The following is a 25,679-nucleotide window of genomic DNA, read 5'->3' as shown; positions in this document are numbered from 1 at the left end:
AAACCTTCCATTTACATATTTGGGACTGATTCAGAATTAAGACAAATGAGTCTGTTCTAGATAACTACCACAGATAAAGTAGTTTAACTGCAGCACACATTAGCCCAAAAGCGGCTGGGGAGGATGAAAGGGCGAACTATTTGGGGAAATGACTGGCTCCCTCTCCACCTCACCCCCGCCCTAGTCACGGATGAAATCGGTTTACCGAACCATAGAAACCTGATTACGGGCTCACACGTAGGCATTTACATATGTAAATGCATGTGTGCAAATAAATTCTTCTCCGTGATCTTCTTTTTCAATTAAATCATGGGATAATAAATGCGAGACGCCTGCCTGAAATATGCTGCAACTACAGTAGTAACACATGTCCCATTATAAGGACGTGGGCATCGATGGAGCCCGATTCGTTATCAGCATGGTTTCCCCAAAAGCAACACAGATCCTCCGATTAAAATATTCCTCAAACATGTTTCTGTATTCACAAGCTGCAATGGGGAGCTCACTAACATCATATTTCTCGGGCTGCTTTTACAGGCGGAATTGATCCATTCGGGGGGAAAAAGGAACCAAGCCCCTTAATTTCAAATATTGTGGGGAGTTTGTCAGAGAGCGGAGCTGGGCTTGAAGAAGCAGCTCACTAGTGGTTTCTGGTGGTTGCTATAACGAGCTAGAATTGAGGTAGATTTTGGTGGAGGGGAAAAAAAAGCACAGGAAAAGACAGAATCCAGAGTAGCAGAGACTTTGTGCCCCCGTTGGAGAGATGGTTGAGTCCTCGTCAAGGTTGCTGTGGTATCCCAGAAACACCATTCACTCCGAGCTGTGACCGCGCACCAACAACAGCAACAACTCCACTGCGCCGGGCTGAGGAGCAGGAATTAGGAGCTCGCGAATAATATGAAAGGGATCCGCAAAGGGGAAAGCCGAGCAAAGGAATCCAAACCCCGGGAGCCTGGCACCAGAAGATGCGCTAAATGTGGCCGCCTGGACTTCATCCTGATGAAGAAAATGGGGATTAAAAGTGGATTTACGTTTTGGAATCTCGTCTTTTTATTGACGGTGTCTTGTGTGAAAGGTAGGTCTGCTTTCGGGGGTCCCCCCAGTTGTGTATGTTGGTGAGCTGACTTGTCGCCGGAAAAAGGCTGGTAGCTTACTTTGCAATTTGCACCGATAAAATAATGATAATAATACTGAAGAAGGAGTTGATTCACAGCTCTCCCCCCCCCCATAGGAAATGCATTTTGCTTGCCAGATTTGGCGTTCAATGCAGTGATTGAGCTTGTGCTCAATAAATATTCTTGCAGTATGCTCAAACGAATACGTGAGTTGGTTCGTATAGCCTCTAACTAGTGGATATCCAGGCAGAATTCCTCTGCAAGACTTTACTTGGTGGTGAGGATTACCTTGATTTCTGCTGAAACCAGTGGGGTTTGATGCCTGGGCTAGAATATTTATATTAAAGACACTCGTGCAAACGCTTTTTAACCCTTTCAGGGCGCAAAGTTACTGACATACCAGGAATGTGCTGTTAAATGCATTAGGGCACAGGGGTCTTCCAAGCATCCCCCTACTAACACAAATGTCTGAATGCATATGTGAATTATTACTACGTGGGCTCTTGTGCATTGATAAATGGTAGGGGAGCTTCCCTGGGTCCTGTGGTAGAGGACTGGCTTAAAATGAGGCTTTAAAAGGGTCTGAGACGCCACGAAGTGTAAGGATCCACCTTTGGGGATGAATGAAGGTAGGAGGAAAGTCATTAGCTGACGACCAAAAAGAAAATCCCCAGCAAGTCTCGGCGTTCAGACAGGTAGAGTGAGTGTCACATGCACAGACAAGGGGAGGGGGTGGGTGGGATGTAAAATGTATTCCTAAGCAGGAAAGCAAGGGACAGTCGGAATCATTGGAAGCAAAGCTGTCCTCGGGGAGAAAATAGATCTCCAGTTCTGTTCCACAACTTCTCCTGCACCCTGCCGCCCATTAATTGCTGCAAAGAATACTCAGGAGATGTTTATGACTCATGCCATCGTTTTTGAAAAATCACCTCCCCATACTCATGGCAGCTCGAATAGATGCGATGGATGTCGCTTTCAGTGAAGCTAGTTCCAAATCTCGGGTGTCTTGTGTGTCGGGGGTGGGTGGGGGTGGAGGGTGGGGGGTGGGGGGTGTTTTGGCCCAGGCGCACCACGGCTGTCAACACAAACTGGACGCTTCTTCCTTTGTAAAGGAGTGCCTCTCTGAACCGCAATCGGGCCGCGTCTCTATGAAACAGTTTATTGTCCAGCTTGCAGCTGGCTGTCCCCCCACAGAAGGCAGTCCATTTGCATTCAGTGGAAATGATAATTCATGTTTTGGGTGGAGGGAGCTGGAGGGGTTACCTCTCCTTCTATTAGGAGCAACCACGGGTGGCATGTCTCGAATTTTAATTTACATCCCTAAATGCCAGGAAGTCGCCTCCGGTGTCTGTGGCAGCAACTGTCTTGTAATCCCAACCTGCTCCTTAAAGCTTGATTCCCGCCCCCCCCCCCCCGCCCTTTCCTGGAGCCTCCAGCGTAGCTCTAAGGCAAAACGCTTGTCCTCAGCGGCGTAACTACACTGCCTAGTGCACAAAACGTGTCTCGGGTTGCTTTTACAATGGGTTCGTTTCCGTCGCCGGCTCGACGTGCGAGGAGCCTCACATTTATGCTTAGTTCGTCTGCCACAGGGAGTCGGTGGTTCATGGATGGCCCTGGGGCTGACTGCTAGACGCGCGCTCCGCGTGGGGGAGGCGCAGGGAGGCAGCAGCAGGTCCAGGCACGAAAAAATGTTGGGGTGGCTCTTGCTAGAGGATGACCAGGGGTTAAGTGCGAGTTTTCATGTGATACCTGTTGAGCGAAAACACATTCGAGGGGCAGATGGGGGGAGGGAGTCTCCGAAGCAGGGCGAGCACGCCAGCCTGACAAACACCGAACCGCGCAGCCTGCAATTACCGCCCGGCTGCCCGCACCTACCGTATTTTCCGAATAAGACGCGCCACTGAAAGGAAGGGCGCGTTAATTTGGTTTAAATGGCACTGGAAACAGGACCCCTCTCCTCTCCTCACAGCTCCTGGACTTTGGACTGAGATCACTGGTCTCCACTTGAGTATATTCCAGTTTGAGGGGCATTTGAGAAGGAGTGTGTCACACTCTGCTTTGGTCCCGTTCAAAACCAATTTTTTTTTTTTTTTGGAACTTAGATAACATTTAATGGTAATAAGATTCTTCTTTGCCACTTACCTGCCACTCGGCAGATTTCCCCTATGTTTTACAACTTGGAACGCTGTCCTCAAATTCTGAGAAACAAACTTACATGGGCTGTATGCTTTAGACCTGTTCCCTAGCGGCGGGTGGTGCCTATCTTAACAGTTGCTTATCCTCCCCTTTCCCCTCTTCTTATTTTATTCTAATTTCACTTCAGTGAAAGGCTTTCCTCAAGGCTTTCCTAAAACCGTGATTCCTGAAATCGCTTAAATGGTGTTCCCCCCAACGTCTATGCCCCAGTTTGTTTTCCACGCTGTTTCTTCTGGACGCTCAGGCCCACGGGAAAGCTCAGAACGGGGAGGCGTTTTAAGGGCTTTGCAGGTCCTATTCCAGGATAGCAGGAGTGTTCAGGAAGTCCGAGGTGCGCGGTTTTCCACGCGAAAAGCTCATGCCACAAGAATTCCACCTTCTGCCCATACTTTTCATCACTTCGTATCTCACCTCTGCCTGCAAACAGCGACAAAGAGGCTCAGTGGGAGGAAACGCCTCAGAGCAGAAGACAAAGTGGCCTTCTGTGGTAGGCCTGAACCGCTCCTATGGGGTTGAAATGACAGCCAGCCTTATCTGGCCATTTTATCTCCACTGTCAGGATCTCAAATAAAAGGTGGCCGGCGGAGGACACTAAATTGGGGTGGGGAGCTGCTTAGACCCGATGCATGCCTATTTTAGGCTGTAACACACACACGCACATGCACGCTCGCGCGCAGTCAGGCAGAGGTTTCCGAAATGCAGCCTGCAGCTGCAGCTGCAGCGTGTCTGTTGAGGTTTCACTCAGATAGAAACTGTGAATCTCCTAGTCGTGCTGAAACGTCCCGCCCACGTAAGCAGACACTCGGGGCCACTTTCCCACGCTCCGTCTCGGGGGATCACGCAACCCTAGCAAAAGGTACCACGCAAAGGTGCAGGAACCGTAGGAAGGTACCGGAAGGCACTGACCTCGGACGACAGGTGGGCTCAGGCCAGTGCGCTGCGTTCCACGCCCTGCGTCAGGGCGTACTTCCAGGGCCTCTGGCAGGCCCCGGACTTCGAGAAGGATCCACGTTTCTGCGTGCTCTGGGATTCCAAGGAGATATTACTCCCGTCACAGAGCTCCTTCTGGAAGAGCGGTTTTCACACCCTCTTCAGCGAACTCAGAAGTACCTTTCACGGAAGCCAGGGTGGCTGAGCCCCGAGGGAAGTCTCAGACCCTTGCGTGTCTTCGGGGACTGATAGCCTCGATACCCTCACTCCTCACCCTCGAGGCAATAGTGAGACCAGGCAGAAAATGTCCTGTCTTGAGGGGGCTTTTCAAAAGGGGGTGGAGTGAGTGAAAGACCTCACCGAACAATAATAACAGCAAACAACCACCCCACCCCTCCATCGCAGCCATCAAAACCATTCCCTTTAGTTTGGCACGTTTGAGTCATGTGCTGGGAAGTAATATTTTGTGTTCGAGTTAGGGGTCCCGCTGCAGTTTGACCGGGTATCCTTCAGTCTTGTTCTTTGGGAATACTTAATTTCTTCTAGAAGGGCAGACTCCATGAAATTTCAAAGAACCATCAGAGGTTGAAACTGAGCGCCTCACCTGGCCTTGGTGCGTGCCTGTGTATTGTTGGGAGGAGGAGATCCACCTGGATTGACACCAACCGGCCTTCGGGAAGCCTCGGGAGCGTGTGGGCGCGTGGGTGTGGGTGTCCGAGGCGGAAATGCGTGGCAGGTAACAGTGCGTTTATATTCTCCGAACCCTAGATGGTGGTGCTCTGGACACCGCTGTCGCGCTCTCCGGTGGGGGCACCGAGAAAACTCCCTTTCCCCAAGCTGACCGCATTGCTCCCCTCACTCAAATTCTCCAGTGACAGGCGCCTAGGGAGTTCGAAAAACTCACTCTGAGAGCAAGTAAACGGCCTGCTGCCCTTTTAGGATCCCTTCATCCCCACCCCAGCTCTCCGGCTGGGGGAAAGGGAAACAGGAGATAGTCCTGTTCAGGGTTCAGGAGGCACAAGGGTTTAGTTGGAACCTAGGGCAAAAGGCAGAAATGAAACAGCATGGGGTCATCCAAGTCGCCGTGTGGTCCTCTCCCAGCGCCGCTGGAATGGCCAGCTCAGGGCTAAAAGCTGGAGGCGCAAGGGGGTTGCAGCACATTGCAGAATAACAATGAAGCAGGACGACTGAAGAAAGATGGGCTCAGGCATCAGGCGAATTCCCTTCCCCATGAACACGTCGCCTTTGGGGAGGTTTGACACCACCTACTTGCTAAGCCAACACAATTTGCCGCCCAGAAAAGGGTTGAGCAGCTCCCAGAATTCTGAGCTGAACTTCCCCCTGGACAGTTACCTCCTAGAAATTGTTCTGAAAGGTCATTTTGCAGCACCGTGTTTTCCGGAATCTTCCGGTGTTGGGGGACTGGCGAGGGGCTGAGGGGAAGGCTGCATGAAGCCAGTGTAAGAAATGTGTGTGAGCAGAAATAATTCAGGAGCAGGTTTCAGCCCCTTGCAAACTTAATGCCAGCTCTTTTGAGATCCTTCAAGGAATAAAGGCATGGAATTACTCAATAAAGTACCCTAGGAGCACAGACTTAGTTGCAGGAGTTGTTCTTACTCTTCATGATATTAATTAGCCTTACTATTTGTGGGACAGTGGAATAGAATCTGGGGTATACATGTCTTTTCCTTGAACACACAGTTTAGTATCTAAGGAAACATGAAATAATAAAGCAACAGCAAATGGCATCTATACATGATTCTAAATGCAGTAAAACTCAATCACAAGTGGGATATAGAAGAGGTAGAGCAATTACTAATGTCTTTGTACCTATGTGGGAACCTTCCAATGCAATGTATTTGCCTAAGATCTCAAATACAAATACCTGAAAGATACTAAACTGAACTTTAGTGGTCTCCGACTTATTTCTTGTGTACCAAAAAATGACTTCCTTCTACTTAATATCAGGGTCTCCAGAAATGGCTTCAATGTTTTGTCCACTTTGAAAAATTACTGGAAGGCACCCAACAAGGTGTCTACTAAGGAACCTGTTACTTTAGATTACTTTAGGCAACATGACTGTTTGAGAAAATATGCCATTTTGTACTTTAAAGTCCAGTGTTTGAAAGATTAGAAGTAAAACGATTGTAAAAGAAATTAGCAAAAATGTGTAGGATTAAGAAAATGTGTGAGATACAAATAAAACTTGAGGCCATTTTGTTTATAGATCCATTTAAACATAGCTTCCCTTTGTACCTCTTTCTTCTCTTACCTTTACTCATAGGACAGTGTAGTTTATGGACACAGTGGCAGTTCTGATTTGAATTCTGGATGGGGTCTATTAAGGATGTTAGGACAGACATGACTGTTACCAAATTCATCTTTTCTCTTAGAGTGAGCAGGTGGGTGATGCATGTTATTTTCCAAAGAGATCAATTTTCATGTCTACAAGATTTTCTCAGAACTGGGCCTCTTATAATGCTCTCATTCTCATCAGGAATATCACTTCTACAAATGTCACTGAGAAAAATCAATTTGTTGAATACCTTCCAGTATTCAGGGGTCTCACGGCTGATGGTCATCCTTTGGTCTCTCAAACTTCCAATCTTGTAGCCATCAAATGAATTTCATGCCATCAAGTCCTTTGCTAAGCTATTGCTTGGTGCTGGTTGAAGCTTCCAAGGAGTAGTATTTTCTGTATAATCATGGCCTATTGACAACAACCCTATCTGAAATCTCCTCTAAAAAAAGTCTACAACATTAGAGTCATACAGCTTATAGTTGAATTATATCAGTGGTAATCACGTGGTATTAGATATCACAATGTTATTCTATCAGTTTTTAAATACTTGCACTGCAGTGATTTTCAAAGTGTTCCTGAACAAATAACATCAGTATCCTCTGAAAACTTGTTAGGTGCCCACCTAACTTCTCAGGTGCCCACCCTAGGCCCTGAGACAGATACCCTGGTAGGTGGGCACAGACATTAGTGTTTTTAATAAGTCATCCAGATAATTCTGATATGCTCTATGGTTTGAGACCCACTACAATAAAGAGCAAGAGTTCTCGAGCTATGAGACCTAACGTCAAATAATAATTTTGCCAAGCAGTTATGTTTGCACTAGCAACTCAACTTTCCTAAACTCAGTTCCATTATCTACACACACACACACACACACACACACACACACACCCAAAGGAGTTTGTACCATATCAGCAGGTCTATACGGAAAGGGAGATTATATATTTAACATATATGGTATCTGACACTGGTAGCTATCATTAGTATTATTCAAATGCACATTCATGTGCAAAGCCAGTGTGAATTCCCTCATACTTCAACCCTAACTTGTAGTCCTAACTTGTACATAGCAGCAAATAAAAAAATGTGGCATCTTCTTACTAGCTATTATTTCTCGTTGGCCATATTCCCAGTCTATTATACATTGGAGAAATACTTTGAAACTTCTGCTTATCATACTTAATACAGTTACTTCAGGACCTAGCACTATGTAACAGGGGCAGACCCATAGCTTAAAAAAGTTACCCCTGTTCCTGGGCTAATCCCATTCCCTACATAGGAACTTTAATATCAATTGATTAATAATACCTACTGAACTTGATGATTCATCTTGTCACAAATTGTGATATTTTACAGGGCTGGGCAAGTTCTTAAATATAACTAGTTAACCGCTCTTATTTTATCCAGGAAATGCACATGCCTAAAAAGGGTAAGTGATTTTTACTAGGTAAGAAAGTTCACTAGCTCTAGAACTGAGACAAGACCATCTGGCATTCAAGTTCATGTTCAACTCTCTTTCTACTATATCTTCTCAGTTTTAACAGAGTTTGCTTAGATGACATCAATGGAGACAATCACAAAGGTTAATATTTATGTACCATGTATCAATCAGTACCATATAAAAACATTAGTGATTATATAATATATATACATATAATATATATGTTTTGTTATAATTTTTAGAAATTGTTAACCACTTGTTTTGCAGGTGAAAAAACGAAACAATTTTTGAATGAAAATATTTTCTGAGGCTGATATAATATGTACATCAGAGAAATAACTAGTCATATCTTCAATAAAATCTATACAAGTCTTACAAGTCTATAAAAATAAAATCAGTGTATTGAGTATTTTTTATGTCTCATAAAGAACTTTAAGCAATAGTATTTAAAATTAAATTCTTATTTATTTCTTATAATCTAGACACAACTTTTTTTTTCCTTTTCTTTTCTTTTCTTTTTTTATTTTTATTTTTATTTTTATTTATTTATTTATTTTTTCTGAAATTTATTGACAAATTGGTTTCCATACAACACCCAGTGCTCATCCCAAAAGATGCCCTCCTCAATACCCATCACCCACCCTCTCCTCCCTCCCACCCCCCATCAACCCTCAGTTTGTTCTCAGTTTTTAACAGTCTCTTATGCTTTGGCTCTCTCCCATTCTAACCTCTTTTTTTTTTTTTCCTTCCCCTCCCCCATGGGTTCCTGTTAAGTTTCTCAGGATCCACATAAGAGTGAAACCATATGGTATCTGTCTTTCTCTGTATGGCTTATTTCACTTAGCATCACACTCTCCAGTTCCATCCATGTTGCTACAAAAGGCCATATTTCATTTTTTCTCATTGCCACGTAATATTCCATTGTGTATATAAACCACAATTTCTTTATACATTCATCAGTTGATGGACATTTAGGCTCTTTCCATAATTTGGCTATTGTTGAGAGTGCTGCTATGAACATTGGGGTACAAGTGGCCCTATGCATCAGTGCTCCTGTATCCCTTGGATAAATTCCTAGCAGTGCTATTGCTGGGTCATAGGGTAGGTCTATTTTTTATTTATAAGCTTTTCAATCTAGAAAATCTATTCTGAATTTATTCTCATGTTTTAATTATGTTTAAGCCACATTAGCATAAAATTTATGCAGTCCCTCTCATCTGCACTTACATCACAGATTTCTCTCAGGTGATCTATTTAAGACAATGGTGTCGTTCAAAACAGTACCATATAAATAACAGTACACTTGAGAAGTATTAATAGTATAAGAACAATTGATAATGTTAGAGATTATCTTCAATTTTAGTGATACATGAAATATTTAAACTCTAAGATATGAGTAAATTTTCCAAAATAATGAATACTACTAAATTTGAGGTGTTTAAATGTTCAGAAAGTGACTGAAAGATATAAAAAGTAATGAGTGATTCTCTTCAAAACCAAGTTTTGAATGTTCAAAGTTATAACTTCCTTTGTGTTACGTTAGCAGATTTTAAAGGAGTATTTATGATTATATAGTTTTAATGATAAAGTTTTTTTTAACTATGACATGTTTTAAAATACGGTTGGATACCACTTTGAAAGGAAATTTATAAATGGAAAAATTCTGCAGAAATGGATTTAATAAATCTCAAAAATCTAGGACTATGCTATACTTTTCCACTAGACTAAATCCATCAGATTGACTCCATCATGCTGAGAGGTGCTTCCTATAGAGACAGGACATAAGACACTGTTATGTTTGGGGAAATATTACCAAGATGGCATTCTTTGTTTTATCTTTTTTTTTAATGTAGATCTCTGTTAAAGTATATTGTTTACATTTTAAACAGTGGTTCTCTACCTCATTTTCCTGCTTTGAATTCTAAAAAGCATCTTGCTAGATGGCTGTTATCTCCTATGTACAGATTATTATCTCCATCTACAAATTATCCACATTTCCTGAAGCCAGAGATGTACAATGACTTTCCATGAGCATAAGGTTAGCTAGTTGTTGAGTGAAATCTGAAATGAAAAGGCATTCAGAAACTCATCAACGTATTAAAAGTTGAAACTATAAGTGACTAGCTTACTAATTAAACTTCATTCTTAGGAAAAACCTGAGACCTTGAGAATTTAATTTAAAAGAAAGGCTAAAATTAATATTCAGTATATACATACATACTAGGTATGTAAACCTATATAATCTCACAGTTACATAATGCATAAATTCTGTATTAAAATCTTCAACATTTTTTCCTTAAGTTGCCTAAAATTATTCTTTTAATGATCCTGTATGACAGATGTGAAAGATACTTTTAGTTTTATAAGCAATAGTAAGTGAAGGAAATGAACAATAATACACAAGTATGTCACTATAAGATAGATGTAAAACTATCTGGTGCATTAAATACACACACACACACACACACACACACACACACACACACACATACCCAAAATTTATAATCCTTGGATCCTAACCCAATACTCTTGAGTAAAACATAAAATTTATGAATGTAGATGATTTTATGAACTTCACAAATAATATTTGGATGTAAAATTGTTTACGAATTGTATTGTAAACCATGGCAAATAAATTTGTTCCATTTGGTACCTTAATCTTCCATTCAGTTCTATAGAATTTTAATGATGTGAAAGTTCTTGTATGTAGTCTAGTGTCTAATATTCAGGGAATGTGCATCAGATTTATTTGTCAGGGCAAAGGAATACACATTAAAAAATCATATCTAAGCTCTATCCACATAGTCTACTTCATTCCATCATTAGATCCTAACTAAATGTACGAGCATAGCTACATAAAGAAGAGACAGGTCAGAGCAATGAAGTGACTTGCCAAGATTTAGAGTGTATAAAACAGTCTTTAAATTCCCTATCAGGGGCTCGTGGTGGCTCAGGCAGTTAAGCACCCACCTCATCATATCAGCTCAGGTCGTGATCTCCAGATGGTGAAATTGAGCCAGGCTTCAGGCTCTATGCTGACTGCGTGGAGCCTGCTTGGGATTCTCTCTCTCTCTCTCTCTCTCTCTCTCTCTCTCTGCCCCTCCCTAATTGCACATGCTCATGTGGTCTCTCTCTCTCTCTTTCTCTAAATGAATGAATGAATGAATGAATGAATGAATAAATAAATTCCCTGTCCAGTACATGTTTCTCTTCACATAATCCTAATTGGTTTATGGGAATAAATATCCCTGAGAGGAAAGACCACTCTCTAACCGAAATCATGACCAGATCTAAGCAGTACTTCCTGAAGTAATCATGTAGAGAGACACAGAGACCTAAATGAAATAATATTGGTGAGAAACATCATTCCATTTAAAGATTAACGTAGAAATTAAATAGGGGCACTGAAATATACACCATCATCTACAAAAGAAAAACATACACCTAAGTATGTAGTAAACTATACTCAAGTACTCAAAATTAATGTTACCTTTTTTGTGAAGGTGATAAAATTTATTTTTATATGTAACAAAAATACTTTTGTCCTTTGTGAACTTTGACTCTTCCAATATAAACTAGCCTTTTTCTTACTCACATTATGAAAATTTTCTTTGTTGATATACTTTTAGAAACCTCATTTTAAACCATGTTTTTACTTTTAAAGCTCAGGTATCTTAAAAATACCTTCATTATGGATTATTCATAGAGTAAGCTTATTACATTGGATACCTTTTAATGGAATATCCTTATTTAAAATAATTTTGTATCTTACAACAGCTAGATGTAGATTTCTCCGAAGTTGGCAAAAGTCAGGGATAAAAGTACACCTAAAATGCGTCTCCTACTCTCTTGCCTAAAATTATGCATTCCCAAATTTTATTTAATGTTGGAAATTGACTATCAACCAATTTCTCCATTTTAAAATTGATTATATTATAATAATTCACTTCAGCTTATTGAAATTTTAAGTTACAAACTGACATTTTTTTTCTTGATCCTGGTGATGGGAAGGGGAAACTGATAATTAAAATTCCTTTTCTTGGGCTTGTTCACATTCCCATTAGCCCCTTGTTTCTCTTTCACAGTTACTTAATAAAATTATCAGCTCTGTTTTATTGTTTTATATTATTCTAATTTCTCAAATATTAGCTTTCTAGAGGGACATATCTTTTACTTTTTGTTTGCTTATTTACACTATGAGTACTGTCTGATTTCAAAGAAACCTGTAGAAAAAAAACGTTAATTTCATTTCCTCTTACAATACCTTAATGGGCACCTGAGATCTACCAACCAGTCAATAATGTAAACATATACTTTTAAGTTGTATTTTATCATGAGTGTGTTAATATAGAGAAGTGAATATGAATCTAGGCTGTTGTTATTCTACTAAAACATAGTAAGATACTGTTAAAAGACTTCAACTTCTGGTAATTTGTAAGTTTTAGAAATGACTTTAGTTTTAATATACAAAGTAGATTTCCATATATAGGAATGACTCTTTCAAATCTGTTATTGGAGGTGTAATTTGAATTTTCCCCCAAATGTTTGTAATGTATTTATGCTGATCTAACTGCATGTTCTAATATTGAACTCTGTGTTGCTAAAAGCTGCATTTGCAAGATAATGGATCAAAGTTAGGAGAGGAGGCAGAATAAATACAATTAAATCTCTTGGAGATGAAACGTGCTACCTTGGATTTATTGGCTCCGTGCTCCAACTGACTGAACTACATAGTCTAGACAAAATATTTACTCAGCGTTCACATATATGGAGAAACTCCGAGTTAAGGTTTTTTGGCTGATGTCTAAATCAAAACAGCTGAACTGATTCAAATGTTTTGTGTAAACAAATTTGCATCCATGCTGCTAATTTGTGTGCCAACTTACAGCTTCATAGTTTCTAAGATGATGGAGATGATAAACCCTCTTAAATAAAGTTTGCAACAGAAATGTTGACAGGCCTATGGTTGCCTGTATTGAGTTCATGTCCAATGGTTTCTTCATGGCTTTCAAAGAAAAATTTTCATCTATAAATCCAACTAGTACTTGATTGCTCTTTTATCTGTTAAATCTTTCCAGAAGAGGTCACGGAGAAACTCTTAAAATCAATTTTCTAGCAACATTCCAGGAAATTTTTAATACCTATGTTAGTTTGGCAGTGTTCATTAATATATTAATAGATGAAAATCAGAAGTGACATTTTGAACTTAATTTTTAAATATTGCCAATATGCAAGTCCTTTTTTCAATATGTTGAAGATTACTACTTATTTTACCTGTTCTTGCATAGATTATTGAAATCTCCCTATTTTAGAAAAACTATATTCTAATTATGTAATTCCTTCAAAAGCAAAATTCTCAGAAGCCTCGAAAGCCATTGGAAGATGTTAGACATATTAGGTTATATCTTGTGCTGTTTCACGTAAATATTACCCAAAATGTTTGCATCATTTTCTTTGGTCTAAAGTTCAGTTTGGTTTAGTAAGCCTTTTGTTAGAACAGTATTATTTTGAATTAAATACTCTAGCCTTGACACAGTTTAATTTAGGAGTTGTGAAAGAGACTGAGGTCAGTAGATTTCATATTCACAGAAATAATCAGTAGTGCATTTATCAGTTCCGGGACTCAGTAATACATTCCTTCACCAATCAATCATTTATTGAGGGCCAATATGTGTCAATATGTTTAGGATACAGAGATGAAGATCCAGTCACTACCCTAAAACAAGACACTCTATGTTGAAGTAGGTTTCCTGTGAACATAACAGCAAAACAATCTAGTTATTGTAAAATTGTTTAGCTCTTCAATGGGATTCTCTTATCATAAAATATCAATATGTTCATACCACCTTTATTTATTTATCCTACATATTAAATCTTTATCCTATCACAGGTGAGTATTAACATCCTACACACATTGAAACTTCCCAATGGAAACTTCCCATTCTGTGATCTAATCTAATGTAATTTTGCCTTGTAAATTTCAATTTAAAATGTTTATTGACTCCTATCTGTTCAGCCAACTGATATTAACTAGTTTATCCAGTATCAATGAAGATCTCACGTTTTTTTCTATAACAGTATTTGTAGAGAGATTTTGTGATCAGCAAATTGTTCTTACCCATTTTTTCCCTGTTAGTTCCTGCCTCAGAACTCCTCACTGGCTTGTTAAATCTTTCAAATTAAAAAAAAATGTTTTATTTATTTTTGAGACAGAGAGAGAGGGAGAGAGAGTGAACGAGTGGGGGAGGGGCAGAGAGACAAGGAGACACAGAATCTAAAGCAGGCTCCAGGCTCTGAACTGTCAGCACAGAGGCCAATGTGGGGCTTGAACTCAAGAACCATGAGATCATGACCTGAGCTGAAGTCAGACACTTGAAGGACTGAGGACTGAGCTACCCAGGTGCCTGGATGCTTTTCAAATCTAAATTCAAATCTCTGCCCCTTCATTTAGTGATGCGCAAAAATAAGCCTTGAGCCAAGGTCAACACATGCAAAGGGAAAAACAAATAATTACATATAAATATAACAGATTCTATCATAGTTTTCTGTTTCTTATTTTTTGTCTTATTGGAGACCTATGTAAGCAGATTGTTTTTTGCATTGCTCTGTTTTCAATTTGTGATTTAAAGAGCAATAGAAGGATGTATTGATAGTTTGGTAAGAAATACTGGCATTGGAAAATACCAATTTTGCTACATAGGAGTTAAGTAGAATGATCTATCTTTACAAGGTTAGAACATTCTCTAAATTTGATCTTGTATTTTACATTTTCCTCACCACCCCCCGAATTCAAACTTTGATGAGTCATATTATTTTAACGTTTGCACAAACATTGTGCTTCGTGATTGCCATCTCCCTCTCCATTTTCACATTCCAGAAACCTCACTTTTTTTGTCATCTAATGAAGATTTAATGTGTATGAAACCAGATTTCATGTTTATTAATACAACACATATAAAGGGTTTTTTCTATTTCTATGCTTCAAAATGTTGACTATTAATGAAAGATCAAAACCAAGCATTTCCATTAAGTATGCAAATTGCTATCTACTGTGCTTGCTTAGATTACTTTAGCGAAAAAAGTAAATCTAGAAGCTTGAGATAAAACAGCTTTGGGTAACGTGAATTGTTTTATTTAACTTGGTACAACTAAAAGAGGGAATAATGTGAACCCCATTGAATTTCTAACACTCTCCACAATACATAGCATTAGCTTCATTTATTAAGATCCCATACTAATGCATGGGAGTTAATTTGCAGGATATGCTGATCTGGTTCCACCAACACCTCAAAACCCACATCTAAGCTCCTTCCTTTCTTTGATATAACAAAGAAGAAAGCAGTCCTTTTAGATTTCACAAAGCTTTATTATACAAAGGACCCTGCACCGCCTTTCTATTCATTTTGTTTTTCCTTCTTAAGTTCCAACTCTTTTTTTCTTTCAAAGTATTAATGATAATTTACATATAACAACTGTGTCATAACATGGACTGTTTGTTCAAGATGCAAGGGGGAGGTTTTCATGCTGGCTTGTTTATTGTCAGTACACAAGAAAATCTGAGAAGCCACCTATAAGACATATACCAAGCCTTCATGATAACTATGAAAATGGCTACAGTTAGTTGAGATCAGAGTTTGAAACAAGTATCTGCTAATTCAGCTAGTACTGAGAAGGGTGTTTGGTTCAAAGATGCAACCATTGCACACACTTCAAGTATTCTCTAAACCCCAAATTAAGCACAATGAACAAAATTGTGTTAATAGTGTGGATAAACGCAGGGTAAAATAAGAAGTATATGCATTTTAGTAATTATATCTTTAAGCAAAAATATTCACAATTTATGAATTCTTTCTTCTGTACTTCGTTTCAATTTTTATAACAGTCCATTTTACATGTGAAAACACTTCCCTCTGTAGGGTAAGTCATTAGGTGTTTCTATTTTTTTAAGTAAAGTTTGTAGTCTTTTTTTTTTAAGTTTATTTATTTTGAGAGAGCATGGTGGGGAGGGGCAGAGAGAGAGGAATAGTGAGAGAGAGTCCCAAGCAGGCTCCAAGCTCTGAGCTGTCAGCACAGAGCCCAACGTGGGGCTCAAACTCATGAACCGCGAGATCATGACCTGAGCCGAGATCAAGAGTTGGATGCTTAACTGACAGAGCCACCCAGGTGTTCCTAGGTGTTTCTATTTTATCTGATTCTTCACTTCCTTTCTCATCTTCATGGCAGGAAAAGAAACTGAAATTCCTGGTCCACTACTGTAGACTGTGAGTGCCTCTCATTTAAGCATCTCTATTTGGAGTGTTTGATAGACTTAGCTCCTTTTTAAATTTGAGGAAACAATTTAGGAAGAGGAAATTAGCTCACTTGTGGAGAAAAATCGGGTCCAAACCCTGACCACTCAACTCCAAACCTTGCCTGCTCTTTTCATCACACCAAACAGGATTTCATCCACTTTGAGGATAAAAAAAAATTCTGAGATTGAGATGAATTCTGAATTCTTTCACATGGATAAGGTTATTTCTTTTCTGGAGTGACTACTTCTGAACATAGAACAATTTATTTTACATGCTTCAAGATGAAGGGAAGGCAACAGAAACAGGAGAAGTCAGGGGTAACAATTTAGAAAGGTCAGGCTGGTTATGTTGCCGGAGGGACAGTGCTCATGTTAGCGTTTGGACATGCTTTGTTGAATCCTTTATTAAGTTATAGTTTGTTGTTAGAATGGAAAAAATATGTATTGTGGAAAAAACTTAGGTGTTATGATACCATAGTTAGGTATTGTATTTAATGTTCCTCGATAATTGGGTTTTTTTGTTTTGTTTTGTTTTGCTTTTGCTTTTCTTTTTACAAATTAAAATAGAAGGGAACCTTAACTGTAATGTGTGTTTAAGGTCTCATTTCACATTTACTTTTATTCTTTATATTCAGTAACTCAGACCTCATGGAAAACTTTGTGAACTTATTTATTAAAATGTAAAAGAAATAAATGTTTCTTTAAATCATGACACATTGTATTAAAAAGAATACTTCAAAAAATCTTAAATTACCTACCACAGAATCTCCATAACTAACTTAGTTCCTTATAAACAGAGTAGCACTCAATAAACATTTGGGGACTTGAATTGGATTATAGTTAATTGAATTCATTAATTTAGTTTAGGTCCAATCTGTACTCAGAAAAATCAATCTATATTGCCCAAATCTTTCAGCTGTTATATACTTCACGTTTCTCACTCTGTTAATGGTGGCTACAGATACCTAGGAAATAACATAATTTATTTAAAAAAAAAGTATAGCTATTCAGTATGTAAAAGTATGAGTCACCTTTGCTACTTTTACTTTTGAATATATAATTGTTTCTTTTACTTGAACAATGTGCATTAAAGTTCCTAACCTCAAAATATCAATATCACTCTCTCCATTATCATTACAGTAAGAATCCAAGAAATGTACTGAGCCCTGATAAATTACCCTTGCTATTAGAAAGAACTGTTCATTATGAGGTACTTTCAGAACATATTTTCAAGTAATGCTCAATATATTGGGGAGTAAATGAAGTTTGGAAACACTTATTATAATTCTCAGTCTCTAATTTGATAGAATAGAAGGTGGATTCTAATCCCAGCTACATGCTTACTGGTCAGGTGACTTTTGGTGCTATGTTTCCTTTAGGCTCAATTTCTTTACCTCTTACATTCTCTGTAAACTTCATATAATCTTGACACCAAATTGATCAGTATGAGTAAACACTCTATGAAGTACACATTGTTACATATAATGGCTATTGCAACAACAATGACTATTGTAGTATTTATTTGAAAGTAAATGGATGACAAGCTTGGATTCTGTGTGTGTGTGAGTGTGCATGTAGAACGGATTTTCATCATTGTCTACTTTTTATTTATTTTAATTTTTTCAATGTTTATTTTTGAGAGATAGAGAGAGAGAGAGAGAGAGAGAGAGAGAGAGAGAGAGAGCACACAAGCAGGGGAGGGACAGAGAGAGAGGGAGACACAGAAACAAAAACAGGCTCCAGGCTCTGAGGTGTCAGCACAGAGCCCAATGCAGGGATTGAACTCACAAACTGTGAGATCATAACCTGAGCTGAAGTCAGACACTTAACCAACTGAGCCATCCATGCACCCCAGTTTAGTCTACTTTTTAAAAAGAGAAATTCTATTTTGCCTCCCTGACCAATCCAATATTTGTTAAGATGGCTCCAAATATCTAGCAGATGCAAGAGCTCTGGCGCTAATGTACTTCTCTACAATTCTCAAAATGGTTGTTCCTGGTCAAATTTTTCAAGAAAGCATACCCCCTATTGGAAAGCTCCAACTATACTAACAATGAAATTCTAACACAAATTATTGCCATTCTTCTTTGACCACTGATATACTTCACTTCTGCTTAATTTCTTGATACTGCTCTTGAACCAAATCTAAATCTGATAATAAGCTGTTGAGGTTGGCCTAGTATGTAGAGGAAATGGATTCCTATATGATCTTAGAGACGTTTTAGCAGTTCAAAAGTATGAGGAGCATGTGGAGAGGCCAGTGATTCAGAATAAAACAATTCAATCAATTTACACTTAACATTCTAACAGAACTTAATATTCTTTATCCACATAGGTGACCACAGTTTGGCATTTAGGAGGGTTTTTTTGTTTGTTTTTTGGTAGGCATGTGTATTTTGTTTTCTAATTCTAATATATGCTGTTTCTGGAGTGGATTTTTCATTCTTTTGTTTTAAAGAAAACAAACCTGCTCCCCAGTTTAAAATATATCCCCCTACCTCTTCAACTTATTTAAATGTTACCTCTCCCCAGATACATTTCTCTGGATGCTGTTTAGCTGAAATAAACTCTTCTTTCCTCACATCAACTTTAAATTATAAGGTTAAATATAAAAATTATGACCTTATAATCTAAATATATAAAATTATAACCTTAAATATACATCAGAATTATAGTTCCTCCCACAACCTGCCACGTAATCAATTTATGCATATTCTATCTCCCTCATGTAACAGAGAAATATGAGAGGTCAATGGCTGTGTACCTGGCAATGTTACATCCCCATGGAATCTTGCACAGTGCTCTAAAGGTAGAGGCATAATAAATGTTGGTTGCTTTAAATAATACTGAAATACAACAAAATATTAACTGGCTTACTATTTTCTAACACTTAAGATATTTTATATTTTTTTTCTTATTCCTTCATTTTATTTATGCATTTTCTCTGCCTTGTATAATCTTTTGCTATAATATGTTAGGCTTTCATTTTCCAGTAAGATTTCTAATTTGCCATTTGATTTTGTGCCATTTAACTTGACCTTTGTTAGAGTTTCGATTTTCTTTTGCTTGTCTTTTTAATTTGTTTTAAAATTTGAAATTTCTCTTGAAGCATTACTTATATCAAAATGTATGGGCACGTTGTTTCAGGTTTCTTACTTTTATAAAAGAAAAAAATAGGCTACCAATTGTGTTATAACGATTTCTCTTAGATATTTACACTCCTTCAAGATGTGTTACCTTAATTCATTCATAAACTCCTATATTTAGGACCTATTTTTTTTAACATTTTTTAATGTTTATTTTTGACAGACAGAGAGAGCATGAGTGAGGGAGGGGCAGAGAGAGAGGGAGACACAGAATCTAAAGCAGGCTCCAGGCTCTGAGCTGTCAGCACAGAGCCCAACGCGGGGCTCAAACTCACAAACAGTGAGATCATGACCTGAGCTGAAGTCAGACACTTAACCAACTGAGCCACCCAGGCACCCCAATTTATGATCTATTTTTTTTGAGGTATGAAACATTGGGGATTCAAGACATCGTTGAACTTTGCTTCTGAAACAGCCTCTGTGCAACGTCTTACTACTTCTATTGACGTCGTATTTCAGATCATAAAACAGACAATTTCTTCCAACTATGATTTCCTCATTGCTTTCAGTTTCTCTTGTGTCTACATATCTCTTATAGGTACATTGTAAAAGTAGGAGCACATATTTAAAATCCCATGCATTTTGAAAACTTTGCACCTCTATGTTACTGTTCAACTCACCAAATTGTTCCTTTCTTTGGTTGGTGCTATTTTTACCTCATAAATTATTTTCCTTGATTTGAAACATTTAAATATATTTTTTATATTTCATGTTTGAATCTTCTTTGTATTGAGCATGAGATATTTTTGGAGGAATAAAAGTGGTGTGACAGGCTTTGCTTTGAGAGGCACCATTGTCTATTACTTTACTACGGTATCTGCCTGAATTTGCTTCAGAGATAATTATTTTTATTTTCTTTTTATCTTCAGGAGCCAATTATATTATTATAATGATTAAAGCTATTTGTCATTCCATAATATGTTTTTATATTAACATGTGAAGGCTATATTTCTATAGAGCTAATCACTAAAAAATATACCTGTCTTTCTGACTATAAATTTTGCCTATTTGATACTTTATGCCAATTTATGATTATTGGCTTTTCTCTTAATTTGAGAATAAAGAGGAAATCAATTCAGACAGCATGTTAAGTCAGATTTTTCTTTAAACTGATTCATTTTGCTATAAAAAACATCTTTAAAAAGTAACAGGGCTTCTATCAGGTAAATGGTTTATAATATGCCAATCACATAGTTGAAAAATGTTTAGATACTCATTTGGGGGTTTTACATTTAACTTGTTATATTTTAACTTACTTCTTGGTTAACTAAGAAGGAAGCAGAAAGTGATGAAAGTGGTGTGTTCCAGGAACTTTATTCTATTCCTACTGCTTCAAAAGCACAGGGGGCGTAAGGATTCTGAGATGAGTTTTCAGTGCTTGGGCATGTAACAAGTGAGTGATTATTTGCAAGCCTGACATAGTTTATAGAAATGGAATTATAATAGTTTTCCACAGCATGAATGATTCTGACATTTTTGTTTTAGAGATGTCATAATTTCCAATGCCAAGTTTTCGACTTTAAAAATTTATTAGATTGTATAGGACTACCTAGTGAAAACTGCTGTTACGTTGTAATGTTATTGGCAAGCAGGATAAAATAGCTGTAAAAAAATATGTCATGTAGGTGGCAAAATTCTGTACACTATTATAGCACAACCACCAACAACAATAAAATACAGAAGGGAACATTTCATGTAGTAGGGTTTTCCACTGGATTTTTTTTTCACCTTTAAATTTGATCATCACTTTGCTTTATTCAGTAAAAATTAACTATGGCAAGATTTATTTAAAACCTAAAAAGTGGAATATTGTGGTGATTTAATTTATGTATCACACCCAGTATACAAAAATCATGTAAGACATAGTAAAAATCAAGTATTTGAATATATTCTATATGATTATGCATTCATTTTTTGTATCTTGTGAAATTTGATAGAAACTTATAGCTGCTGTTTTAGGATACATGTAAACACTGGAGAACATAAAAAGTCTACAACAAACAGCATTTAATATAAACATTAATAGGTCATTATCCTTTGCTTTAGTATTGAAACTGATTTTGATTGTTATTTTACAGTTTACAGAGAGGTATACAATTATTTTCAGTAATTCTCCCACTACATATTCAATGTTATATATTAAAATATATTTTTAAATAGTGGAAAAAAAACTTCATTCATAAAAGGTAGCTGCTGCATATGACAACCCTAAGCCAAACTGAAAATAATACTGTTTAATGAATTTTGAATCATTTTGTATAATTATGTTTTTCAATATAATACATTCTTTTAAAATAGAGATATGTTAGATTTCTAATCTGCTTGCCCTGTTGAGGTAAAAGAATTGTTACAGAAATGGTATCAACATCAACAAAGTGATTACCATTAATGGAATGTTCTGGAAAACCCATTAATTTATTTGCATAGAATTTGAAAACTTAATTCTAAATAAAAATTATATATTGTGCATAGGCTTGGAAGGTTTTACCTGCCATAAAGAAACCTGCTTTTGTTTTCTTCCTATACTGATGCTTCCTCTTTTAAAGTATTCATCTTGGCCTTTTTTTATAGGCCTTGTCTTTAAATATTGTGGATTATTCTGAGTTCCAGTCTGGTGCTATTCTCTTTTCTTGTCACACAATCCCTATTCACTGGGAAGGACCAAGCTTTTATTTTAATTTCAGATTTTTTTTTTGAGCTTCAAATATTTCTCTGCTCAACAGACTGTCCTTAAGACATTTGAAACTCATTAAATACAAAAGGTAATATGATTTCCACCTATCTAGATCCAGGAACTGCTCTTTTTTCCTATGTTAAATAATTTCATTATGCTCCAATTTGTCCAATCCAGAAAATGGAGATTCTCAACCTCCTTCTCCTTCTGTTATCCAGTAGAAGTATAATGAGAGCTATCTGTGGAATCCTAAATTTCCTACTATTCATTTAAAATAGTAAAAATAAATAGGGTGAATTATCATAATTCGTTTTATTGTAATAATATATTATTTAACTCAATATTTCAAAATTTTTATCATTTTAGTCAATATAAAATAATTAATGAAATATTTATTTTACTTTCTATTTATCCCTACAAAGTATTTATAATCCAGGGTGTGTTTTATATTTTCAGCATATAAAAATCTAGATACTAAACTTTTAAAACAAATACTTGATGTATATTTAGATATAATAAAATTTGCAATTGATATGATGGATCCATGTGAGCAAGTTTCTTCAGATAACTTTTAAAAATTCCAAGAACCGAATGCATTGTAAAAAAAAAACAATTTTTTTAAAATATTCTCATTCACTTTGACAAAACTTGTCCATCAATTTTGAAAGACTTGATGTGACACAAAAGAAAAAGCATACCAATTTCACAACTAATTTTGTCAAAAATAAGTAAACTCACTAACTCTGTATCATCTCAGTTTTATTAACATCAAATTGAGAGGGTATATTATGTATATTTAAGCAATTCCAATTTTATCTATATCAACAATATTGTTCAAATTTTTCTTATAGTGTTTTCAAACAATTTATTGATCACTCCTGACAGACATATTATATTGTTGACTCATGTTGAAATATATGAAATCATTATTATTGCATATTATAAAATGTTTATTTTCAACATGAATATTTGTCTAGCAAGGTAGTGTTTTCTTTTCTTAAAGCCTAAAATTTAGCTCATGAATATTCACTAGGATATCAGTGAGGGAACATAAATCACACTGCTGATTTTGGCCTTTGATTATTGAAGATTTGGCAAGAATTCTTTTGTTTCAAGGGAATCCTGAATTGGAAGCAACAGGATGGTAAATATTTGTAAAATCCATTCACAACTCAACGAACAAGGATTGGCAAAAACACAGATGCTTTAATTCATTGTCTTCTCTTTCTTTCAACAGTTTCACAAACTAGGGATGATTCATGGCTTGTTCATATATATATATGACTTATTTTTAACAACTGTAACCATGACACTTTGGAATGATGCACTATCTCTTGCTCTTAAATTCTAATAAATCCTGATATTTGACCTACCTTATCTGAAGCAATCCATCTGTCATAATAGAAATTAATTAAATCGTATCTATCTGAAACATTTGACATATACATTTTCTTAAAATATCTATGTCATGATTTAGATTACTTAGGCTGTGAATTAACAATTCTTCATAAAATTTGGAAGCCCTTTGAGCAAAACATGCCAGAGTATTAATTTGAACAATGATCTCATGTTGTGTGACCCATCTAAAGATTAAGAATTCTTTCTAATTCTTTGATTTTGTATCAGTTGAAATTTGATATTAGAAATTCTTATGCTTAACATGCAATCGTTTACTTAGTTGAAGATCTTTCACTTTTTTGTAAATTATTGGTTTAAGCCTTTCCTTAATGATTTTCTAACAAATTTGTTAAAGCTAAAATAATAATGTATTTTACCACCTCTGCATCTAAAATTGGTTTTCTGTGTGTGTGCATGTGTGTGTGCGTGTGCGTGTGTGTGTGCAAGTATCCGAGTCATTCTATTCCTGGCAAAAATGAAGAGCACACATCCTGTAGACATTATTTTTAAAAATTTTGTTGAACATTTAAGTCTTATTTCAAGTGGCTAATATCTTCAATTATTTGTTGACTGTGCTATGTATTTTAAATACCCAAACTTTCTTAGGCTACAGATAATAATAATTTGCAATAGTCAGAATAAAACAAAGGAAGATTTTCTATCATGATAGACTTTAAAACCAGTGTGTTTTTAAGGATCATTTATATAGAGTGCTGTGAATTTCTGTGAGGTATAATGTTAAGTGAAATACTTTTAAAATGGAATCTAATAAAAATAGAATTTAGATTCTGTTCATCTTTTTAAAATGATCAAAAAGGTTACATATCTTTACTAAGCAATATTGGAAACTGTATTTACAAGTTAATGACCTAGCTAAGTAATGGAAAGTTATTTCAGTAATACTGATATAATTTATAAGTCTAAATTCAACCAAATATCCATTTTTTAATTTATACCAAAATTGCTAGCAACTGAACAAATATAATTTATACCAGTTGCTAGCAACTGAACAAATACAGTTTCAAGGTATATAGGATGATTTATACTAAGTGGCTAACTTATCATGTCCTATTAGTTATATATGATCTGGAGGGAATTGATGTTTTTTCACTTCTATTTGTGATTACTCTGGTCCCCAAGTGTGTGATTATGTGCATATGTGAGAGATAAACTGGCTAAGCATGCAGACCATACTTCAGTTTCTCTGACTTTGTAAGATAATTAATGCCTCTGTGCTTTGGCTTTTCATCTGTAAAGTTGTCTCCTAGCTTGGGGTGAGGATTAAATACAATAATTCATGTCAGGCAAAAATGTTTGGTAACACAGTAAGTACGTCTGTGTGAAGAAGGAAGATGGGAGAGTAAGGAGATAGGTACAATATTATGAAATACCTCCATACTATAGTTTTAAGTGAAATAGAAAAGCAATGATTTATATTAGAAAGAAAAATTTCCTCCTAGCACAAGACTTAAATGCAGAAGATACCATATGATCTTTCACCATTAACTGGCTTCCCCTTGAGCTTGTATGTTTCAATTTATAAAATAGCAAGCAAGTCCAGATCAGCCAGAGATTAAGGAAGTTTCAAGTGATGGGTTTACTTCACTGCATAAGAAGAAAACTTGCTTTGGGGTTGTTGTTCTTGGAGAAATTCAATTAACTTTAGCTGAGATTTCTCAACTTTGATTCTCCATCTGTCTACCCAGTTCAACTAATAGTAGCTCCATCTAGTGAAGACAAGGCAGAATTGCAGACACAAGATCCCATGGGAGATAAGCCCATCTCACCCATAGGTACTGTCATAAAATTTTAATGCCTGAATTTATGCTTGTATACAGATCAATATGGCTCAAAGTTACATTTCTTTAATTGGTCCAGGCTAATGAAAATCATAGATATTGACTTAATAAAACCTTTGTGTCAAGATATGTCTCTTTTCATGTATAATAACAATATTAACATCAAATGCTCTATAGTCTTCTATAAGCTACTTTAATCATACTAGCAACACTGCAATGTGTCATCATCCCATAATATAAATAAGGAAACTGGGGCACAGTGATATTATTAGGGAGAAGCTACATCTCAACAGTGGAAAAAAGCCCCGAGGAATTTCATCCCCCCAACCTGAAAGATTTCAGTCTCAAGTCCATGAGTGGGGAATGATATAATAGACAGTAAGACATG

At 36.8% G+C, this 25,679-nt stretch overlaps 1 protein-coding gene across 1 annotated transcript in view; it reads left to right on the top strand.

Moving 5' to 3' along the window:
- Positions 1-514: 514 nt before the first annotated feature.
- Positions 515-25,679, top strand: part of CSMD3 (CUB and Sushi multiple domains 3) — a 1,274,540-nt gene continuing 1,249,375 nt past the window's right edge. Inside the window, exon 1 of the mRNA XM_043601622.1 lies at positions 515-1,075. Coding sequence (XP_043457557.1) covers positions 898-1,075 — 178 coding nt within the window. The 5' untranslated portion in view covers positions 515-897. The remainder of the gene's footprint in view (positions 1,076-25,679) is intronic.

This window comes from Prionailurus bengalensis, chromosome F2 (genome assembly GCF_016509475.1).
Source record: "Prionailurus bengalensis isolate Pbe53 chromosome F2, Fcat_Pben_1.1_paternal_pri, whole genome shotgun sequence".
In the NCBI taxonomy this organism is placed as follows: domain Eukaryota; kingdom Metazoa; phylum Chordata; class Mammalia; order Carnivora; family Felidae; genus Prionailurus; species Prionailurus bengalensis.
Note: the sequence above shows the minus strand (reverse complement) of the source record. Positions and strands in the feature narration are given on the sequence as shown.